The 21910-nt window shown below is 39.0% G+C and overlaps 1 protein-coding gene across 1 annotated transcript in view; it reads left to right on the forward strand.

Annotated features, from left to right (window-relative positions):
• LOC124645095 (adenylate cyclase type 6-like) overlaps nt 1–21910 on the forward strand; it is a 329505-nt gene that overhangs the window by 138082 nt on the left and 169513 nt on the right. Inside the window, exon 4 of the mRNA XM_047184835.1 lies at nt 5239–5442. Within this exon, the coding sequence (XP_047040791.1) occupies nt 5239–5442 (204 nt within the window). The remainder of the gene's footprint in view (nt 1–5238; nt 5443–21910) is intronic.

Genomic DNA, 21910 nt, shown 5'->3' on the forward strand with positions numbered 1-21910 from the left:
CGGCGACACACTAGGAGTGGGGCCGTTTCGGAAATGAGCGTAATGTGGTCTGAATGAGAGGAGATAAGGAGTGCCCTATAGAAACCGTTTACACGGTGCAAAATGTTGTAGGTATGACGACTTATGTCTGTTACGGTAATTTATTGCGACCAAAATATAAGCGTGACAACTATTTTCGTGTCGAGAAACGTCGTTTTAAAAAGAGCCCTGTTAGCTTATCCCTGGTGCCGGATAAAAACAGTTTAAATACAGTCTTCAGTTGAGAGGTTCTTGTTTTGCATAGACCTACAGGCACTTATAAAATGTCAAAGATGGAAGCCTAAAAGCCTTTTCACATTTAATCACATACGCTAATTTCCGAACTTCCAGTCCTTCGCATCATTTTAGGAATCCGGAGAGAAATGGCAGTCGCCTTTGATGTCATAATTTAACACATTTTTTACTATCATCTTTTTTCTCTGGGTTTCTGAAAATGCCCAAATCATCTAACTACTTTCCTAAGTTTATATGAACTATTTTAAATATGTCTTAGAAACCAATGACCTTGTTTCGGAGGATACGATAAACTGTCGGTCCCGGCCATCATATGAACATCTTTGTCAGTCGTTACGGGTAGTCAGAAGACACTAAGTAAGACCCCATTCTTACCAAGGGGTACTGGGTTGCTCGGGTAACGGGGTTGAGGAGGTCAGATAGGGCAGTCGCTCCATGTAAAAAAAAACACTGGTACCCGGCAGCATGTTGTTAGACTGGAAGCCGACCCCAACATAGTGGCTTGGGAGATGATGAAGTTTTATCAATGACAAACTACTCACATACTTGTCACGATACTCAGATTCTGAATTATTTGCGGTCACATTCGTTCAGCGGCTTCCAAGCGAAGATTTGGGCTTTTCCGCACTGACATCCAGCTGGGCTGGCTGTGCTTGTTTATAATGTCAAAAGACAGACCTTAAACTAGAACCACGCCTTTTCTAACACGTAATACACCGACACGTCTAGAAGTCAATCATGTTCGTACGCAAAAACTTAAATCAATTTAGTGTTAAAAGTGATATACATTCCATTAATACAAGAAGCAAGCACAAGCTAGTAGTTCCGAGATTTAGATTAACGAAATCAAATAAATCGCTTTTAAGGAAATTGTGTCCGTTTTTACAGCAAGCTGCCTAAGTGTATAACCGTTCTCACGGACATAAAATTTAAGAACACTGTAAAATCCACCCTAATTAAAAAAGCTTATTATAAAATTCAAGACTTTGTTGACGATAAAGATATTATATGGCGATAACTTATCTCTCCATGTGTGGCTTCCCTGGCAATTAAACGACAATTTAACTTTCTTGCATTGTATAATTTTGTGAGCTTACTATTGTTATGTAATAGACTGCTTGTACTGTGACTGTATTACTTTTTAAAAATAGTGTCTACTTATGGAGTTTCTTGCCGGCTCTTCTCCATGAGACCAACTTTTTGGAACCGTGCAACTAATGTGACGTTTCATAGGTGCCTGCAAAGGCCTATGTGAAATAAAAAGATTTTAATTTTGATTTTGAAGTCATATCTTGTCGAAGGCAAGTTTTCTTATCTACCATACGCGTATAATTAGAGTAGTATAGGTTAAACCGTAGTTACGCAACTAAAGAAAACCAGTCAATTGGTTAAACGCGTCATCTTAGAAACCCACTTCAGATATTAAATATGTCATTATAAAATTACCCTCGAGTCGGGTCGGTCTCAGGCTAAAAATAGACTGTGTCTAGGCTTAGTCGACCGTAGTCTTTTGTTTTACCGACTAGAAGTTAATTTGGTAGGCTCGGCCCCTAGATAATCCGGCCTGATAGATTATCTACAAAAGTCGAATCGTTGAGTTAGCTAATAGTAATAGGTAGGTCGAAATGAGACATAAGTTAAAGGCGAGGTTGATTTGTTCGGGAACTAATGTAAGTTATATACAAATAATTTGTTTCTAATCTATTCTTAACATTATAAAGCTGAAGAGTTTGTTTATTTGCACGGACGCCCTAACCTTAGAAACTACGGGCCCGATTTGAAAAATTATTTTCGTAATAGAATTAGCATTTACCGAAGAAGGCTTTTGGCACCTTTTTATTCGAGTTCGTGAAAAAGGTTGCGGGTGAAACCACTGGCAGAACCTAATGTACAATTAATTTATTTCTAATCATAAATTAATTGCATTATTTAATTGCCGACCCCAATATAATTGGGAAAAGGCTAGGCAGATCATGAAATACACGTGTCAGAACAGCAAAGAAATTAAAGCATTTGTGTAAGAAACGTAAAACATTGCTTGATTGAGCTGACATTGAGTGATCACGTCATCACTCAGTAGCGACTGAAAGCTCGAATAAGGCGGAGTACCCACGAGTTTCGGTCGGATACACACGAATACACGCCGAAAATAAGTAGTATTCTATACTAATAAAATAAAGAGGAAACATTGTACCGATTTTTGCGATTTGAATAATTCTTTCACTCTTGGAAAGCTACACTCTTTTTTTCAATGAAAGTTATTTAACATTTCACACATTTTCACGAAGTCTAACTGTTGTATTGTATGTCATCTATGACTACTAATACTAATATAAGGGCCATGGCACATTATAGCAGCATCGCAACAGCACGGCTGCAGCACGGCGTCGCCTCGAATTTAGACTACGGCTAGCTGCTAGCGCGCTAACTACGCGTTGTCCGCAAGGTGCAAGCGCGCCGTCCGCGCGCCGGCCGCGAGGTGTAAGCTTGCTGTCACCGCAAACTCAATATTATTTTAAGACAGTTATGATTGAACACGACGCAATGACGTTGTTTCGCTGCCGACTCGGAGTCGGCGCATAATGAGCATGCCGTCGGCGCGCTGTACGCATAAGGTCCGCTCGCTTGCAGCACGCGGGCGGCGAGTCGAGTTGTGTGGAAGCGGCAAGCGCGCTGACTGCTCGCCGTTGGCTTTTTCATATTGACATTACGAAATATATTATGATATACACGATTTAATGCTCTAAATTGAATGACAACTTAAATGCTGGCGTGGAGCCGTGCTGTTGCGGTGCCGCTATAATGTGCCATATCCCTAACAAAGAGGAAACATTATTCTGTTTATTTGTTTAAAGGCTCTGAAGCTTCTGAAAAGATTTGAATAATTATTTCACTGTTGGAACACACTCTACCCAAGCAACATAAGCTAAATTTTTCCCCGGTACGGGCAGTAGTTCCCACTGTACGCAGGTGAAACCGCGGGACAATTGCTAATCTATACTAATATTATAAAGAGGAAAACTTTGTTTATTTATTTGTTCGGTTGTAATGAATAAACTCAAAAACTACTGGACCGATTTTAAATATTTTTTCACCATTGGAAAGCTATATTATCTGCGAGTAACATAGGCTATATCTTATTCCGGTGCGGGCAGTAGCTCCCACGGGACGCGGGTGAAAACGCGGGAATTCTTTAAAATTTACAAAACAAATAACAAAGTCTGCAATGACCCTATAAAAGTTTACAGTTGAGTATCCGCAGCGTGCGGATATCCGTCATCCTTACAAATTCAAATTCAAATTCAAATCATTTATTTGTGATACACAGGTACAATAATAGGTCTTAAATATAATATGTTCATGCCGTGATCTGCCACACAGGGCATACAAATAGAAAAAAGATAAGAGGACCCGGTTTAATGTTGCAAATTATTGCCTAGTTTGACAAAAAATCATTAACACAGTAATAACAATTATCCATCAAAAAATTACATAATTTACGTATAAAAATGTTTACATTCTCAATTTCTTAAATATTTTTTGGAATGTTATTATAAATTTTAGTGGCCATGTCAAAAACACTTTTTTCATACAGTGTGGTTTTAAATCTTCTGCTAACGTTATTATATATTCTACTTCTATTACGAGTTCCAGATTCTAACGTAAATAATTTTGGATTTTGTTTTATGAATAGAGCCGATTCTAGTATATAAATTGATGGAACTGAAAGTAAACCAAGTTTTTTGAAGTGTTCTCTGCAACTGTCAGTTTTTTTCAGACCACACATAGCACGGACGCATTTCTTTTGGCATTTAAAAACCCTGTCCCAATTAGTATCATTGCCCCAAAAGATTATTGCATATCTTAACCTAGAAACTACATAACCATGTTATGCGACAAGTAGTGAGGGGAGGCTCACTTTTTTGGATAGTAGGCTGTAAGACGATTGGGATAGTTTTTTGCATAGGAATTCAATGTGTGTTTGCCACTTCGGGTTATTATTATCTATGTGAACTCCGAGAAACTTAGTTTTTGTGGTTAGTTCTACTTCTTTTTAAGTGTGCACTTCGCCTTATGGCATAAGCACATTTCGAGTTATGGAATCACGAAAAAACTATATTGAGAACTAGCCGTTTTCGTCAAACTCAAACTCAAATCAATTTATAAAGTTAGTATTTTGAGTACCTGCGCAAGTGCATACTGCAGACTAAACAATCGACCGACATAATTGGTTGGTTCTAAAGTATTCAGTCAACCAGATACCGGCTAAATACCTGATCTTTCTAATGTGCGTACTGAATTCACCGTCATATTGATTTATGACTCAAAACAAACTATCGGCCGACTAAAAGTTTGCAGTGTAGTACACCTACTCTAAGTTTGTTCAGCGCAAGTTGCGGAGTGCGACTCAAGTGCATTGTGCAATGCAGTGCACTCTAAGTTATGAACAAGTTTCATATTATTCAAACTGTTGCGCTTTAAGTGCATCTTTACTTTATTGTTCAGTAGGTATATAAAGTTGTTCCAATGTACTTACTTGTTTGCTCTCATGGCAATTGAAAAGTGAAGACAATAAAGGTAAAAGAATTCTAATAAATATACTTTAGTTGTTATATCCGCTCGCGGCTACACTCGCGTCGAGTTCGGTTATATCGCGTTTCCAAGAGAACTCTTCAAAAGTCCGGGATAAAAACTATCCTATGTTCTTTCTCAAGATCAACTCTATGTCTGTACCAAATTTTATTAAAATCAGTTCAGTGGTTTAGACTTGAAAGCGTAACGCACAGACAGACAGACAGAGTTACAAAATTCGGATAATTTTACGTACATACTTAGGGTAAGTCCAATCCGAATTTTCGATTATCCGAATCAACTCCGGTCACAATTAATTAATTCGGCATTTTACTGAATTTTAGTTTTAAAGTTCTTAAAGCTAAGTATTAACTTTATCCTATTTTTCCACAGGAGGCGCTGCGCGGGCGCCGGTGCGCATCGCTGCGCTCCGCGGCGACGCCGGTGCGCGCGGGGGCGGAGGACTCGGGCCGCAGCACCCCCTCCGCCGCGCACCGCGCCTCGCCCTCCCCCGCTGATACCCCCGCGCCTAAGAAATCCAACTGGGAAGTCATTGAACACTTCTCTTCTAGTAAGAGCAAGAGAAGCCCCACTGCTGTAAGTACCGAAAGTACCTAACTATTTTTCAACACCAGCATCGTCAAACTAGGCATAGACCTCCTCTCTTCACCATCATCATCAGCCTTTTTATAGTCCCACTGATGGGCGCAGCCCTCTTCTCATACAGAGAAGGATTGAGCGTTAATCACCACGCATGCTCAATGCTGGTTGGCGATTTCAGATTTTTTTATCGAGGTTTCCTCGAGATGTTTTCATTCACATCCTTTATTAGTCATTGGTTTCCAAGACATACTTAGAAAGTACATACCTCTAAAAAGTTTGAAAAGCTAAGGAAATCGAATTCGCACATAAGTACACGACAGGCTGGTAGCCACTGGGTCACCATGGAGCAAGTATTATACCAACTATTAGACTGATACTAAGAAGTTCATTTCTACGCCACATGTTGCATTAATGTACATTGGCAAGAATTGACGGACGACGATAAGGAAAGTTAATAAATTGCTTCTAAGAAAGCTGCACTTTCGTTAAATTGTTTGTGTATGCAGATAGGTTATACGTGGGAGTCACTCCCTTATGTCTGAACTAATTGTAGCTCGTTAGGCCAACACGGTTTAACTTGTAACTCTTGTAAGCAAATTGAATATCTCCACAGAATTCCATTTACAACAAACTCTAAAAACAGACCTTCATTTTTATTGTAAGTATCTTAAATATATTTCATTTCGGAAGAATCCTCGAATCACGTATAAATACATCAGAAAATCGGTCTCTTTATCCTTGTTTAATTGAAAAGCGTCCTTTAGGGCCGGCCGGCCGACCTGCTCGTTCGGGATTGTTCGCCAAATCGTCGATACGATTCGTTTTCCGTCGGTCCCGATTTAGCGCCGGGATGTGCGTAACAACTCGGAAATGCGTACAATTGGACCTCAGGGTCTACAGCTTTTACCATTATTGCAGTCGTAAAAACGAATTTTAAGTATTTTTCTGCAGTTATTTTCTAAATGGCTTTGAACTGCTTGCATTGGTTTACGATGCAATTTTTATATGATGTGGCGTGAGTCCGCGGATTGCTAATTCTGTTAAGTGGTGCTGAAGCCACGCTATTGGATTCTTTCAAAGCATCTCGTTACACATATGAGATTGGTTTTCCGACATCGATTGGCTCATTCTAACAGACTTGTGACGTAGGCCAGATATATATATTTTTTGTAACATGACCTTTTTTACGTGCCATTGTTGATAAGATTAATATTCTTGGACTTGATCCCTTTTAGGGATGGTCAGACACAATCAAAGGGAATCGAAAAAGATTATTATAATATTATTCGAAGCAAGATTGGAAATTGTAGGTACATGAAAGATCAGATCGCCGTGGACGCTTCAATTTATCTTTGAGGTAAGTTATTGTAGGACCTAAGTAAACAGTGAAAATATTACCTCGTGTATGAAAATGTGGAGGAAGACACTTTGCTTTTCTTTTGTTATCAAAACAATCTTTTATTTTTTTGTGATGGGAATGGATATGGAATGGGGAGCGGTGCAAATTATCATTCCCTCCACCTTCTCTTGATTTAGCACGACTGCTTCGCAGGAGGCGACGGCTTCCCAATCCCTTTCATTCCGGACCATGGTTTGAACCACGGCCGGGCGCAAGAAGTCGCCGCCGCTAACTGACTCCACGAGAACACGGCGGTTGTCCACCACCCTGTCCTCCAGGCCGTCCGTTTAGTTTCGACACTCATTCGTCTTATGCCTGATCCGATGCAGGTAACTCCCGAAACTGGTGAGGACCTGCGTCACTCGGGAGGTGGAGGTGCCATGACCATCAAATAGTTTGTGGGGACGTTCAAGGAGGCTGATGACGTCACGCCGCACAACTATATCGTTTTAACCCCGTCGGATTCCTGGAAGCCTTTCTTATAAATACCACGTTAAAGTCCACGTTTTTTAAGCACTTGCGAAAACTGTTTTTCTAAGAACCCGGCTTTTATATTCCTTCTAGTCATGTTTATAGATCAGTCGTAGGAATAACGAGTTGTCTTTGTGTGACATGTTTTATAACACGAAAGCGGGTGAGACTTACTTGTGTGTGTACTTGTCTGTTGTTGTGTGTGTAAGTTCGAGAGCGCTTAGTAATGGCCGAGTCGCCGAGTCATACAAAGGTGTGCATGTACGGCTAACCCGCTTGTACTAAATTATCTATAGTTAGGTAAAGTGGTAGTGATAATATTGTGTCATCTCATGCGGTGATAACCGCGTCTGAATTTAATGTGATCACGTCAAAATTGCTCACGTCATCAAACTGGGGAGATTATAATTGCATCGAAACGTTACGCGGATGTATGAGCACATATAAGCCTGCTTATGCCAGTAGCTTTACCTAAATATTGGAATATTGAGGCTTTAGAAACTTTCACAAAGCAGCTCAGAGTCTGGAAGTTAGTGGTTGATACACCCGTGCATCGGAGACAACATTCATGTTGGCCATGCGCCTGATCTCTCTCCAGTCCTGTCGGATTGCCGTCCCATCGGACTATAAAAGTGCACTTATGTCAGCAAAATGCTTGTGCACTATAATAATTATGTCCTGCGCAGCTGGCTGATCTCCTTATTACATTTACAAAGTCACATAGTAATAATCTGATATGTGCATACGTGATATTTTACATACAAAGTTTTGGCTGATAAATACACACAGGTTTTATGATTTTATCAAAATGTCATAAAAATGTTTAATGAAAATATTCTGAATCATTGTTTGTGTTGACTGCAAACATTCACTGAGCGCATCAATTATTTAATCAAGTTCGTCGCTTTTGATGGACGAGGGTCCACAGTCATAACTGGCTTAAATACCGACCATTTGGCATCCGATATTGGATGAAGCAAGTTTGTCTAAAATACTAATGTTGCGCTGAACAGTTTGATTAGAAATAGATAGCTAAATATGAACTTTATTAAGTACAGCCATTTTAAAATGTTGATCTTAGAAATAATTAAAGTAGGTGATGCGTCTTATTGCTAAGAGCGATCTCGTCCAGACAACCTTAGGATGGATTGAGACGAGATGGAAAAGATTATACGGTAGGCAGTTAGGCATGGTGGACAGGACACTATATAGCGCATTTGTCGAGTTCCTAAGGCACATGCATTTGTTTTATAGTTTGTAAAGTACCTAGTACCCATGGGTCACGAGCGAGCCGGTATCAGAAGCTAGTAGCTAAAATATTTGTTGCTGACTCAAAAGATACGAACAATTTTCTACCTGTCGAGTTCAGATATATTTTTTCCATTACTTCCAAGTTGGCAAAGTTTGCTTACGTACAACAATAAGAATTATCATCCCGAATTTCTCGTTTGAGTCTCAAGGTCGGTCTCATATCGATAAAACTCTTCAAGGAACTTATTAAAAGAAAAGTAATGTTGGTGAACTTCACAAGTTTATTCAAATAGCTTGCGTGGTTTCTTGGTTTAGTTTTTCCTTAGACGTGTTACTTACACACTGCAAACTTTTAGTCGGCCAATAGTTTGTTCAGGCAAGAATCAGTAAGTAAAGAGATGAATGGAAATATGCACAATACAAAGATCAGATATTCACCTCTATAAGACAATTTTCTGAAAAAGAGAAAAGTGTGGATTGCATATTAAATAGTTGTTACCCATACTATATAATTCAGGAGCCCAAACAAACTGTCGGCCTACTAAAAGTTTGCAGTATGCGGCAACTCTGAGGCATCGTTCACACCAAACGTATTGTCCGCCGCTGACTGTGAGCGCGCGTTACGCAGTTTATTGCTTTTCCATATATATTGAAATTGTCGTTCACACCGAACCGACTATACGCTGTTACGTCGTCTGTTGTAGCTGACTCTCAGTAGCCGATTATTTTACTACGCGACTATGCACGGCGGACGCGGATTGGCTACGCGGACGCAGTTGCCGAATAGCGCCGCTCCGCCGCGTACGCACCGCCGCTCCGCCGCGTCCGCACCGCCGCGCAGTGATGCCAGATTGGGGGGATTCCCCTCAAATTTGGGGGTATTTTCTGCCCACGGGGGATTTTTTGGGGGGAACAATCCTTTGGGGGGATCAGCGGGAAACTACACAAGAAACTGTAAGAATTTTCACTGTACATGAAATATTTTTATTGAGCCTAAGTTACTATGGACGTCTGACATTGTTCTTTTCGCAATTGTTTAAACGTGATTGATTTGATTATAATAAATAAGAGTTGATTACAGTACAAGTTGTTTTCCTCTTACCTTAAAGTAATTGTCAATCTTTCTTCTGGCTGAATAGCACGTCGATAATTAGTGTCCCTTTTATATAAACTTATACGTATTAAAGATAGTAACTCATCGAATGTTTTTGTATTTCTTGAACTTATTTGGATAAAGTCTATATTCGAAATATAAAGTATGAAATTGACCAAAACATCTCTTCAAATTTAAGGGATGTACCCACAATCTCTTCTTTTTATTATTTTCGTCTTCCTCTAGAGCTTCGCAAATGGCAACTATCTGAATGCGCATCATTTAATTGAAATATCAGTAAACGTCCGATTTTTTTTAAAAATACACTAGTTTTATCGTATGGGAACCACGAGTGATCTCAGAGATCGTTTATAAAATACTACGAGCAATTTCAAATACTGAGCTCTTTTATGTGTAGAATAGTCGGCCGCTCAGCGTACGCATCTAGTGTGAACCTACACGAGCGTATTCTTTTGTTCACACATGTAGCGCATCGTACGCTATAGCCTATTGTCGGCTTGGTGAGTACGCCTACTGCAGATTGAGTCGACGTTCACACTGAGGCCGACTGTGAGTATACTCACAGTCAGCGGCGGACAATACGTTTGGTGTGAACAATCCCTAACCCGACCCCGGTGACGACATTTATGTTCGTCACTCATCTCCCGTGACGAGGGTACCAGGGCAGGTGAAACTTCCCGTACCTGTACAGTAGACCGCACATCAGTGGTAACTGTCATGCACCTTAACTCAATAGTAATAAGTACGATTTTTCATATAAAACTGTTACCACTGAAGTCGACTGTACCTACTACTTATGTAGACAAACTGACAGTTTCTTAGGTTTGACTTGTTGATCCACGTTTTTACCCGACTACCGATGCTGGTTGATTTTCGCGCGCATCTGTACTAATATTAAAATAATGCTGAAGAGTTTGTTTGTTCACTTGAACGAGCTAATCTCAGGTACTAATGGCCCGATTTGAAAAATTCTATCAGTGTTAGATAGCCCATTCATTTATTCAGGAAAGCTATCATCATCAGCCTATCGCTGGACATAGGCCTCTCCAAGTGCACGCCACTGAGATCGCTTTTCGGCTTCTCGCATCCAGCTCCTGCCAGCCCGTCTTGCGCAAGTCATCACTCCACCGTGCCTGAGGACGTCCTACACTACGTTTGCCGAGGCGTGGTCTCCACTCTAGAACTCGTTTACCCCAACGGTTATCGGTTCTTCGGCTAATATGGCCAGCCCACTGCCGCTTCAGCTTGCTGATTCGGTGGGCTATGTCGATGACCTTGGTTCTCTGACGGATTACCTCATTTTTGATGCGATCCCTCAGAGAAATGCCGAGCATAGCCCTTTCCATAGCCCGCTGAGCGACTTTAAACTTGTGAACCAGCCGTACCGACAGTGTCCACGTTTCGGCTCCGTAAGTCATGACAGGTAGGACGCACTGATTGAAGACTTTTGTCTTTAGGCACTGTGGGATCGACGATGTTAGGACTCGACGTAGCTTCCCAAATGCAGCCCAACCCAACTGAATTCTCCTATTCACCTCGTCCTCAAAGTTGTTTCTACCTAACTGCAATGTCTGCCCGAGGTATACATATTTCCGAACAACTTCGAGAGAAATTCAGGAAAACTTCAGGAAAGCTATATAATAGGCTTAATACTCTTAATGTGACTGTGAAATAGTGGCTTAAACGCTAGTATAATAATACTAGCCGTTTTCCCATGGTACATGGTAAACCCACATTCTGTGGCAACTATTGCCCGTACGAGGATGAAATAAAGCCTATATTACTTGAAAAGAGTGTAGATTTTCAAGTGTAAGAATTTTTGAAGTCGGTTCAGTAGTTTCGGAGCCTTTGGTGTGCAAACAAACAAAAGAATCATTCCTTTATCTTTATTATATTAGTAGATCACTATTTATTGCGTTGGATCACTTCCGAGCGTGTATTAAAAGTTTTTTCATAATTATGGTTGGCCAAATGCTCTAAGATGGAGTGTCCCACATTTGCTTGTATATAGGGTTCCGCACCCAAAGGGAAAAACTCGACCCTATTGTTTTCGCTCCTCTGTCCGTCCGTCCGTCTGTCACCAGGCTGTATCTCATGAACCGTGATAGTTAGAGAGTTGAAATTTTCACAGATGCTGTATTTCTGTTGCCGCTATCTATAACAACAAATACTGAAAACTAGAATAAAATAGATATGGGGTATTTGGTTCCCATACTACAAACATGATTTTTCTGCTCATTTTCTAAATAATGGAACGGAACCCTTCGTGCGCGATTCTGACTCGCACTTGGCCGGTTTTTAATGTACCGTGAGATTTATTGCGACAATTGGACTTGGAAAAGTTATTTCTTAGACTTTAGTTTTCGTGATCTTACGTTCATGGAGACTTACGAAAAATCGATGAACAATTATTTTCCACTGAATTACGTTCCAATGTGTTATTCAAATAGGAAGCTGGCAATTTCTGAGACTAGCTAGAATGAAAGAAAGAAAATAAATTTTAAAAAGAAGCATACACACACTTAAAATTAGACATATTATACAGAAATACCAGCTCTGCCAGCGGTTTCAGCCGTGTCCCGTAGAAACAACTTCCTGCTCATGGATAAAGTAGTAGATAGTTCAAAATTACTGTTGGAGTTCAGTAGCCAAAAATATTAAGGGCTTAAAAAAAATAATAAGGGGTTTCTAAGCAGGTTTCTAATTTTGAACTTCAGAAAAATTTTTATTTAAGTTCTAGAATGTTTAGCCAAACTGCTTTTTTTCCGGTGTTAGCTATTATCATGATGATTAATTACACAAAAAACATCTGTAAACGTTATTGAAAAAGAGATAAAATAGAAAAAACAATGTTGCAATGAAAATTACGGAAAAAAATTAAAAACAATTCTAGCTCCTAAACTACAAAAAATCGCTGAACATACATGGGGGTGATTCGGATACCCCATAGCATAGAGCTTCTAAATTTTTCTTTTGGACGCCTATGGATGGGCCACCCTGTATATATATTACTGTTACAGCCTTTTTATCGTCCCACTGCTGGGCACGGGCCTCCTCTCACACGGAGAAGGATTGAGTATTAATCACCACGCTTGCTCAATGCGTGTTGGTGATTCCAGACTATATATTCCAGGTTTCCTCAAGATGTTTTCTTTACCTTTTTATCAGCCATATCAGCAATATACAGGTACTTATTATTTGAGTTGAGATAACTAATATAAATTCAACACCTGTCTTATTAATATTCATGTAGGATTCGAATAGCAGAGATTTGGTCCTTTCGGTCCCTTATCGTTTCATAAAGGACGGGAAGGACCTTACTGACGGGACCTCCTTAATATTAGGAAATAATAGGGAACATTATTTGGTGCTTACTGTAAGGGTTTGTCATGTTTATAGCTCGGCACAAATCTCTCGGGAATTTTAAGAAGAAAATATTCTGGTTTAAGTACAGATTTTTTATATTTTGTGTGAAAAAATATGATCGGGAAATGTATTTTCTTAGAAGCGGTAGATATCCCTATTAATATTATAAATGCGAAAGTAGCTCTGTCTGTCTGTCTGTTACGCTTTCACGTCTAAAACACTGAACTGATTTTAATAAAATTTGGTACAGAGATAGAGTTAATCTTGAGAAAGAACATAGGATAGTGTTTATCCCGGACTTTTTAAGAAACGCGATATAACCGAACTCTACTCGGGTGAAGCCGCGGTCGGAAGCTAGTTACTTATAAATATTAAGGCATCGTTCAGACCAAACGTATTGTCGGCCGCTGACTGTGAGCGCGCGTTACGCAGTTTATTGCTTTTCCATATATATTGAAATTGTCGTTCACACCGAACCGACTATACGCTATTACGTCGTCTGTTGTCGCTGACTCTCAGTGGCCGATTATTTTACTACGCGACTATGCACGGCGGACGCGGATTGGCTACGCGGACGCAGTTGCCGAATAGCGCCGCTCCGCCGCGCCCGCACCGCCGCGCGCCTCGGCCGCAATACACTCGAGAAACAAACTTCAATGAGGACAGACGTGACACGTGACACCTCGCGATGTTCGACACCGAAAAGTTTATTGCAGAAGTACATTCTAGAGAATGTATTTGGAATGCGAATTCAGAAGAATTTAGTGATAGAAACTTACGAAGATGCGCTTGGGAAGACATAGCATCTGTTATGTATGAAGATTGGGGGGTTCAAATACTGAGCACTTTTATGTGTAGAATAGTCAGCCGCTCAGCGTACGCATCTAGTGTGAACCTACACGAGCCTATTCTTTTGTTCACACATGTAGCGCATCGTACGCTATAGCTTATTGTCGGCTTGGTGAGTACGCGTACTGCAGATTGAGTCGACGTTCACACTGGGGCAGACAGTGAGTATACTCACAGTCAGCGGCGGACAATACGTTTGGTGTGAACAATCCCTAACTGTGTGCTGAAGAGTTTTAATGTTTTTTCAAAACATATTTGTCAGGAACTACTAGGCTGTCTTGAAAAAAAATATATTACATAGCCTTCCCCGTGGGAACCACGTTACTCAACTATCTTTTTGCGTATATACTTACTTATAATGGAATATATAATACTTGAAACTAACACAAAAGCTTAACTATTTCTAACATTTTAACAATTACTTACGTTTGTTTGTGTGTGATAAACTCGCGTTTGGCTGGATCGATTTTGATGGGATTTTCAGCATAGTATTTGTCAGGGCTAGGAAAACTTCAAGCTTAAAATAAATAGATATGTACTTACGGTCTTCTTTGTCTTAACTTTCACGATATTCAATGTAATATTACGAGTACTTTACCTACGATACTTCCTCATAAAATAGCAATAAAATATAAATTTAAATCAAAGCACCTCCATTTCCGAGAGTTAATTATTTAATCATACTGAATACTGTTTTATTGTACATTATGGTCTTATAAATACGCCAATGTTTCCTTATAATCCCTTCGGAGCGAGAATTCCCTCCAGCGATGTTATCAAAGAAAATGTTTAATAAAGTGTAATTGCCTTTCCCGCAGCTGGTTATTAATTACGGTGGCAATGGTCATATTTATGATGGGTAGGTACCAACGCTGCGATTACTTTCGATACAGGTTAAATTAAAAACTATTAGTGAGAAGTTTGTGTTATGATGTCCTCCTAGCCGATTATCGGCTACGGCGGCTGTTCTCATGTAAGGAGATTAGCCAACTGCGCAGGACATATTATAGTGCAGAAGCATTTGCGCAAACACAAGTGCACTCACTATTCCTTCACTCTCATAGTCCGATGGGACAACAATCCGACACCACCGGAGAGAGATCAAGCGCAGGACCGACATTTACGTGCTCTCCGATGCACGGGTGTATCAATCACCAGCTTTCAGGCTCCGGGCTGCTTTGTCTTCTAAAACCCACGAAGCGATATCGACACCTCGTGCTATCGACAGCTAGACCAACGAGGCAGTTAGTGTTATTGTAATCTGTAGTTATAGTATTATCAAGTTCTGCTTTAGAGTCTTTTCACATCACGCGACTCATTCTGAGCGGCAAAAAATCTGTAGCGTAGGAGTCACCTGTTTGCTATATGCGGTAAAGCCCGTAGGTACGAACCACGGAGGTAGGATAGATGCCATAAGGATGGTAGGTCAGGCGCCTTCTTTTAGGTAAGAGTTAAGATACAAAATACAAAAAATACAAAAATCTTTATTTCGTTAACAAAATGTTCTTCTTATAGGTAATTAGTTGCTGGAATCTCCTTTTGAGCATGTAAATATGCCTGTGCCAGGAGGCTCCACTCTTCCTTAACAAGTTAAAAGCATACCAAGAGACATGAAAACATAAGAATAAGATAATTTAAGAAGCGTTCGAGCTTCTTGAGCAACTCAAATCCAATCTGTTAAAGATTGATCTTGCTTGGTTGGTGATTTTATTTTTAAAATAATGAGCGGGTTCCATAGAAGACGGGTCGTCATGTTTGGCGCGCTACTTTCTTAAGAGATTTTGTATTATGGCTTCTCTTCGCTAGTCATTTAGTTCTCCATGGTATGGACCGAGGGAAAAACTAAGGGGAAAATTCGCTCTTTGTGTCAATTTGTATATTTATCACCGGTGCTAAATAAACAATTCACTAACAACTGTTAAAATTTAACCAAAAACAATAAAAGTTCCGCACCACAGGTGTAGGTTTACACATTCGATCAATTCCAGTTTAATTTTAACCGGTTACAAACAAGTGCGGTTCGTTTGTTTGGTAACCATCAATGGTATATACTTCATTTGTATAACGAACAATGTAACTGCAGAATTACATACGCAAATACCCGCACTGGGAGCTTTTAACTGACGCACATTTATTTTATTTATCCCTTTATATCAGGCAACTAAGGCCCATAAAAAATGGAATTCAAAGATATAAAAATTCTTAGAAAACTAATACATAAAAATTATCATCTTAATATTATAAAGAGGAAAACTTTGTTTCTTTGTTTGGTTGTATTGATTGGTTGGATAAACTCATAAACTACTGGACCGATTTTAAATATTCTTTCACCATTAAAAAGCTATATTATCTGCGAGTAATATAGGCTATATTTTATCCCGGTGCGGGCAGTAGCTCCCACGGGACGCGGGTGAAACCGCGGGAAAACGGCTAGTAGTGAATACAATGCTATAATATGTAACTTACATTACTACAAATAGATGCAAAATATATAAATTAAAATAATTATATTTGTAACTCGCGTCACGACTGAACTATAAACCGCACCGGGGTAGTCTTTGTTACTAAATATAGTCTGTTACTCGGGAAGAGTGTAGCCTTCCAACTGTGAAAGAAAATTTTCAAATCGATTCAGTGGTTTCGAAGCCTACTAGCTATAAACCAGCAAAAACAAATCACCAAACAACTAGTTGTTTGTCGCGGTTACATCATTTCCCGACTGATCTACTTTCCGCACCCGGATAAAAAATAGCCTATGTTCTTTCTCACGCATTTGGGCTGTATATTTTGTAAATCTCCCCTTAAATCTGTTCAATAATTTTGGCGCTTATAATATTATTAAATACATCTATTTTATAATCACAAACAAAAAACCCGATTTAAATAACAAGACAAAAGGGATTTACGTTAATTCGGTCCGTTCTAAGATGTTGGCAAACATCTTCTTTAATCTTAACTGGATTATAAGATAATACGGCTACTGGGAGATGTCTTGATGCTGTGTTATCTCGTCGTAATCCTTGCTTGCTTAAAGGAACTGCTCCTGTGAGCTGTATCCACTGACATCAAAGATAATATCAGATTGATACCTAAATATTATATGCGCGTTTGTAAATATATTCCCGGAGATAGTTCAAAGGTATTGTGAAGTTTTCCTCAAAACCCTACATTGCTTTTTAACCGTGTGGTATTCACATACATATGTTTGGACTTTAAAGACTGTGAACCCCAGTGTTTCTTCTCAAGGATATACCGACTTCATCTTGCATTTAATGAAAAGTTAACAGTGTTGTTTAAAACCTATGTCCCAGCATAATGACTTGAAGTTTTTCGTAAAAGCAATCAAACTTTGAAAAGGACTTACACCGGTGGGATACCTAATCATTGTAATGTGCACACTACCATTCACATGTGTATTGTGCATACTGATTTAAGAACCCGATCAAACTGAATACCTAGTTTACGGTATGCCGAAGGGTTTCTTAGCAGATTAAGTTTAAGTTAAGTATAGTCAAAAAGGAATCATCGTTACATTGTAATTTTTTACATTATTCCTTCTCGAGCCTTTTATGTAACCAGGGCCGCGGTAACTCTTTCGAACAATCCCGCATCCCGAGATCCCTTCATAATACCTACGCCTTAAAACAAAATGAACACATTCCGTTAAAACATTATACGTGTACGAATTTCACGGCTTTAAATATGAGATAAAGCAATAAAAGCTAATGACGTCATAGCATTTGTGTTCCAAACATTAGGGAACACTGGCAACACTGTTAGCCGGATTTTAATGAATGCAGTGTAATTATTTTAGTTTGGGCAGGCAGTGTTGCCATCATTTACGGAACATCCCGTAATGAGGGGGATTTTCTGTTTATTTCGTTTGTTAAATTAAATGATGTAGCTCTTGGATCTACGTGTGGGGATATTTGCGAAGGATTACAATTAAAATTTACGAAATGGCACTACATTTTGCTGCATGAATACTGTCTCACGAACCAGTAAGAGTGGCTAAACATCAAATGAGCCGAGGGCTGCTAACCTCGCTGTGGGTTAGCAGCGTGAGTAAGTGTCAGACACCTGACTAAAACCCACCATGTTCCTTCTTAAGCCCTTTGTGTACCAGGGCCGCGGTAACTCTTTCGAACAATCCCGCAGCCACGGGAGAATCTTAGTAAGACTGATTTTGACAGTAATAATTAGGCCGATGGTATACTAACAGTCTTTGAAAACCACCGAGTGCTAGTAGCACTCTCACACGAAGGGTTCCGTATCATTGTAAAAATCATAATTGTAGTTTGGGGCCTTCAGTAGTTTGTTTTATCTCTGAAAACAATTGTCTAACTATCAGGGTACATGAATACAGCCTGATGACAGAAGGTTCGTTCTTCTGTCTCAATCAAAGTCTTCGTGACAGTAACCCGTATTACTCTTTGGCTACGGAACCCAAATTTTATGTACGCTATCAGATAATTCTTTGTCAAGACGCTGCAAAGTAATTGAATTCTAATCGTCTAAGTTTGGGACAGCGTTTCAATAGCGGGGTACTCGAAAATTTAATAAAAAGGTATTAGGAAACCGAACCAGCTTCCAAAAGCCCCGTGGTGGACAGGTTTCATGGAATAACATAAAGTTTTGTTTGAATACAAGGATTTTAGGGAAGCAGGTGATTTAAATTCTTAAGTTTATAAGGAAGTATTAGGTATGTATGTATGTATTTTTCACTGATTCACATTAAAACTACAGTAAGTATTTTCATGAAACTGCAGTAATATAGGCCCGTAACGACATGTTTTTATAAAAGGTAAACAAAAGTAACGAAACACAATTCAATCTAAAGAGAAAAGGAATATTTAAAAGATGGACTAATTAGGTAGGTAGTTATTTACATTCATCTTGCATATAATTAATTTGCTGCTAAATAAGCTCAACTATTATTTATTACTAACCTATTACATTAGTAAATGTGTTATGTAGTAGGTACCTGCTTGCATACTTTATTTAATCAAGTGGAGAATTTAAATGCATTATTTGCAATTTTCATACGTTTGCCTTTTATTTTACAAAGGAATACCGCAATCAATTCGTCAATCGAATTCATTATTTCGATATTAATGATGATGATCGATCATAACGAGTACAATAATGTCAATAATTCAACCCGCATGAATTCAAAATTCCGCAAAATTCTGTGCAATCGGCTTATTTCATTAATTTCTACAAATATTTTACTAAATGGTTTATGAAGAATGCAGAAATTATATTAAAATTTAAATCATTTATAATCGTTATATTGGAACCAGGTCGTGATTAATCCAGCATTTTACCAAACTATGCTGTACCTGTATTTTTAGGGTTCCGTACCCAAAGGGTAAAACGGGATCCGTCCGTCCGTCTGTCACCATACTATATCTCATGCATGAACCGTGATAGTGAAAGATTTGAAATTTTCACAGATGATGTATTTCTGTTGTCGCTATAACAACAAATACTGAAAACTAGAATAGAATAAATATTTTGGGGGGCTCCCATACAACAAACGTGATTTTTTTTGCTCATTTTCTAAATAATGGTACGGAACCCTTCGTGCGATTCCTACTCGCTCTTGGCCAGTTTTTTATGGAGCTACAGCCTATCTGACCACTTCAACATAGTTCCAAAATGTAGATCTATGGAGACGAACTGGTAAGAAACTCCATAGACAATCTTTTCTACAAAACACAATATTACAACAGTTTTCACCTATGTGTTTTTAGCTGGTAAGAAGAAGTGGCAGCCCAGCAACACATTTCTGTCTGTATGTTAGAAGAACCTTTCAACGTTTTATACAATGAATGGCGATTTCTAAACATTCTCATAATACAGTTGTTCATACCTAGTTACGGTAAGGTAATTCTAGTAGGTACCAGTAGCTACGTGCAATAATCCCGCTGTTTAATTAAACTGACGGCCGATGATTGACTCGACGCTAACTCATTCTACGGAAACACTAATATCATGACCGAAACGCGAATACCAATAGGATTTGTGAACGATTGCCAGTGGTGAAAACTAGTACTTGGAAATGATACAGTTTAGAACTATACAGGTATTTTGCAAGCACTGGAACTCGATGAAGGTTCTGAATCTACGAGTAGGTATACTAAGTTATAAAATTGAAGAGTTTGTTCCTTCGCTTGAACGAGCTAATCTCAGGAACTACTGGTCCGATTTGAGAAAGGCTGTAGTCTTTTTATCCATGTTTGTGCACAAGTTAAAACGAGATGCGGATGAAACAGCTGGCAGAAGCTGGTTAGTAAATACATTATCTGTTCGCGAATGCTTTTAATAATGAATGTTTACATTAATTTTTAATCCCGCAACACCGTCTTTCTTAACTTTATGTCGTTAGTAATTTTGTGTTTTAATATAAATATCGTGAAGCAAGGGGTGCGTCCAATACTTGTTGGCAACTTTTTCCATTCCGTTATAATTCGGCTGATGAGCTTATCTCAACTTGTTTGAAATCCTTTCGCGTTTGGTACAAAGACGCGCTGAATAGCGACTGTTGATCAAAAATTAGATTTATTTTAAATTATCATTTACTTACCACCGGGAGAAATGATACCTGAAAATGTTCCTATGATGAAACATTGACATTTGGTGCTAAGGGATTTGGTACTAATTTGGTACTAAGGGATCTGGTACTAATTTGGTACTAAGGGATCTCTTGTCTTGTCTTTTATTTATTTATTTATTTATTTATATATTTCCACACTTACATCTATCTTTACAGGATCTTAACCTAATGCGATAGAGAAGTAAATAAAAATTCTAAACATATCAACTAAATTGAAACATAACCCTAAAAATATATATAATTAACAATTAAAGTTCTAGTTCGTAACATACTACCCTATATGCAATCCTTGTGAAGTCTTGTCTTGATGTGGCATGGTTTCTTTTCATTACTAAAACTACTGCTAAAACTCTTTCACTGTTGGAAAGCTGCACTCTTCCCGAGTAACATAGGCTGTATTTTAATTTATTTATTTTATATTTACATTTACTTAAAAACTTTTCTATTATCAAACCTAAAACTAAAAGGCATCAAAAAATTCGTCCACATCGCTGTCGACTGGGAGCGTGCCCAAGAGACTGGCAGCATTACCTCGTCGGATCGCCATGCTGATTCTTTGTCCGAGGTAATAGCCAGCCTTTTGGTCACGAGAAGCGTCAACCAGCCGCCTAGAGAGATCTTTAAATAGAATGTGTTATGGACATGTACCTACTACATAATCGATTAGTTTTTCTGCAATACAATGTTTAAAATATATAGAATTTCCAAAAATAGACGTAAACAGTGAATTAAGCTGACAGCAGTAGGCGACCGATGGCTGATCCCTATTGTGTTGCGCCGAGTCGTCTGATTGAATCGGAAATGAAGAGCGAACAGACTTACTCTAAGAATATAATGTACTAGCCGTTTCTCCACGGTTTCACCCGCGTTCTCTGAGAACTACTGCCCATACCGGGTTGAAATATAGCTTGTGTTACTTGGGAATCCTGTAGCACGAATTTTCCGAATAGGTTCATTGGTTTCGGAGCCAACAAACAAAATATGTTTCCTCTATATCATCATCATCATCATCATCATCAGCCTTTCGCAGTCCACTGCTGGACATAGGCCTCTCCAAGTGCACGCCACTGAGATCGATATAATATATCATATTACTATAGATTAACATTGCACGTTCCTTTTGATTAGTTTCTACACAAACTACGTCGCTTTTTAAAGTGCAAATAAAGCCTTTTCCAGACGACCTCCTCAGAACAACATTTAGAATGAACTCGAACAAACAACCAACAGTTGGTTGAATAGAAACAGCACAAAAGTTCGCCAACAACAATAGAACAACAACAGAAATGAAAACACTTGGTTTGCGGCATCCGATCGTCAAACAGAATAATATATTTTGGATAAATACGAGTGAAACAATGTGGGCCGCCTACTCGTGATTGTCAAACGGTAA

The sequence above is a fragment of the Helicoverpa zea genome, chromosome 31 (assembly GCF_022581195.2).
Source record: "Helicoverpa zea isolate HzStark_Cry1AcR chromosome 31, ilHelZeax1.1, whole genome shotgun sequence".
Classification (NCBI taxonomy): Eukaryota; Metazoa; Arthropoda; class Insecta; order Lepidoptera; family Noctuidae; genus Helicoverpa; species Helicoverpa zea.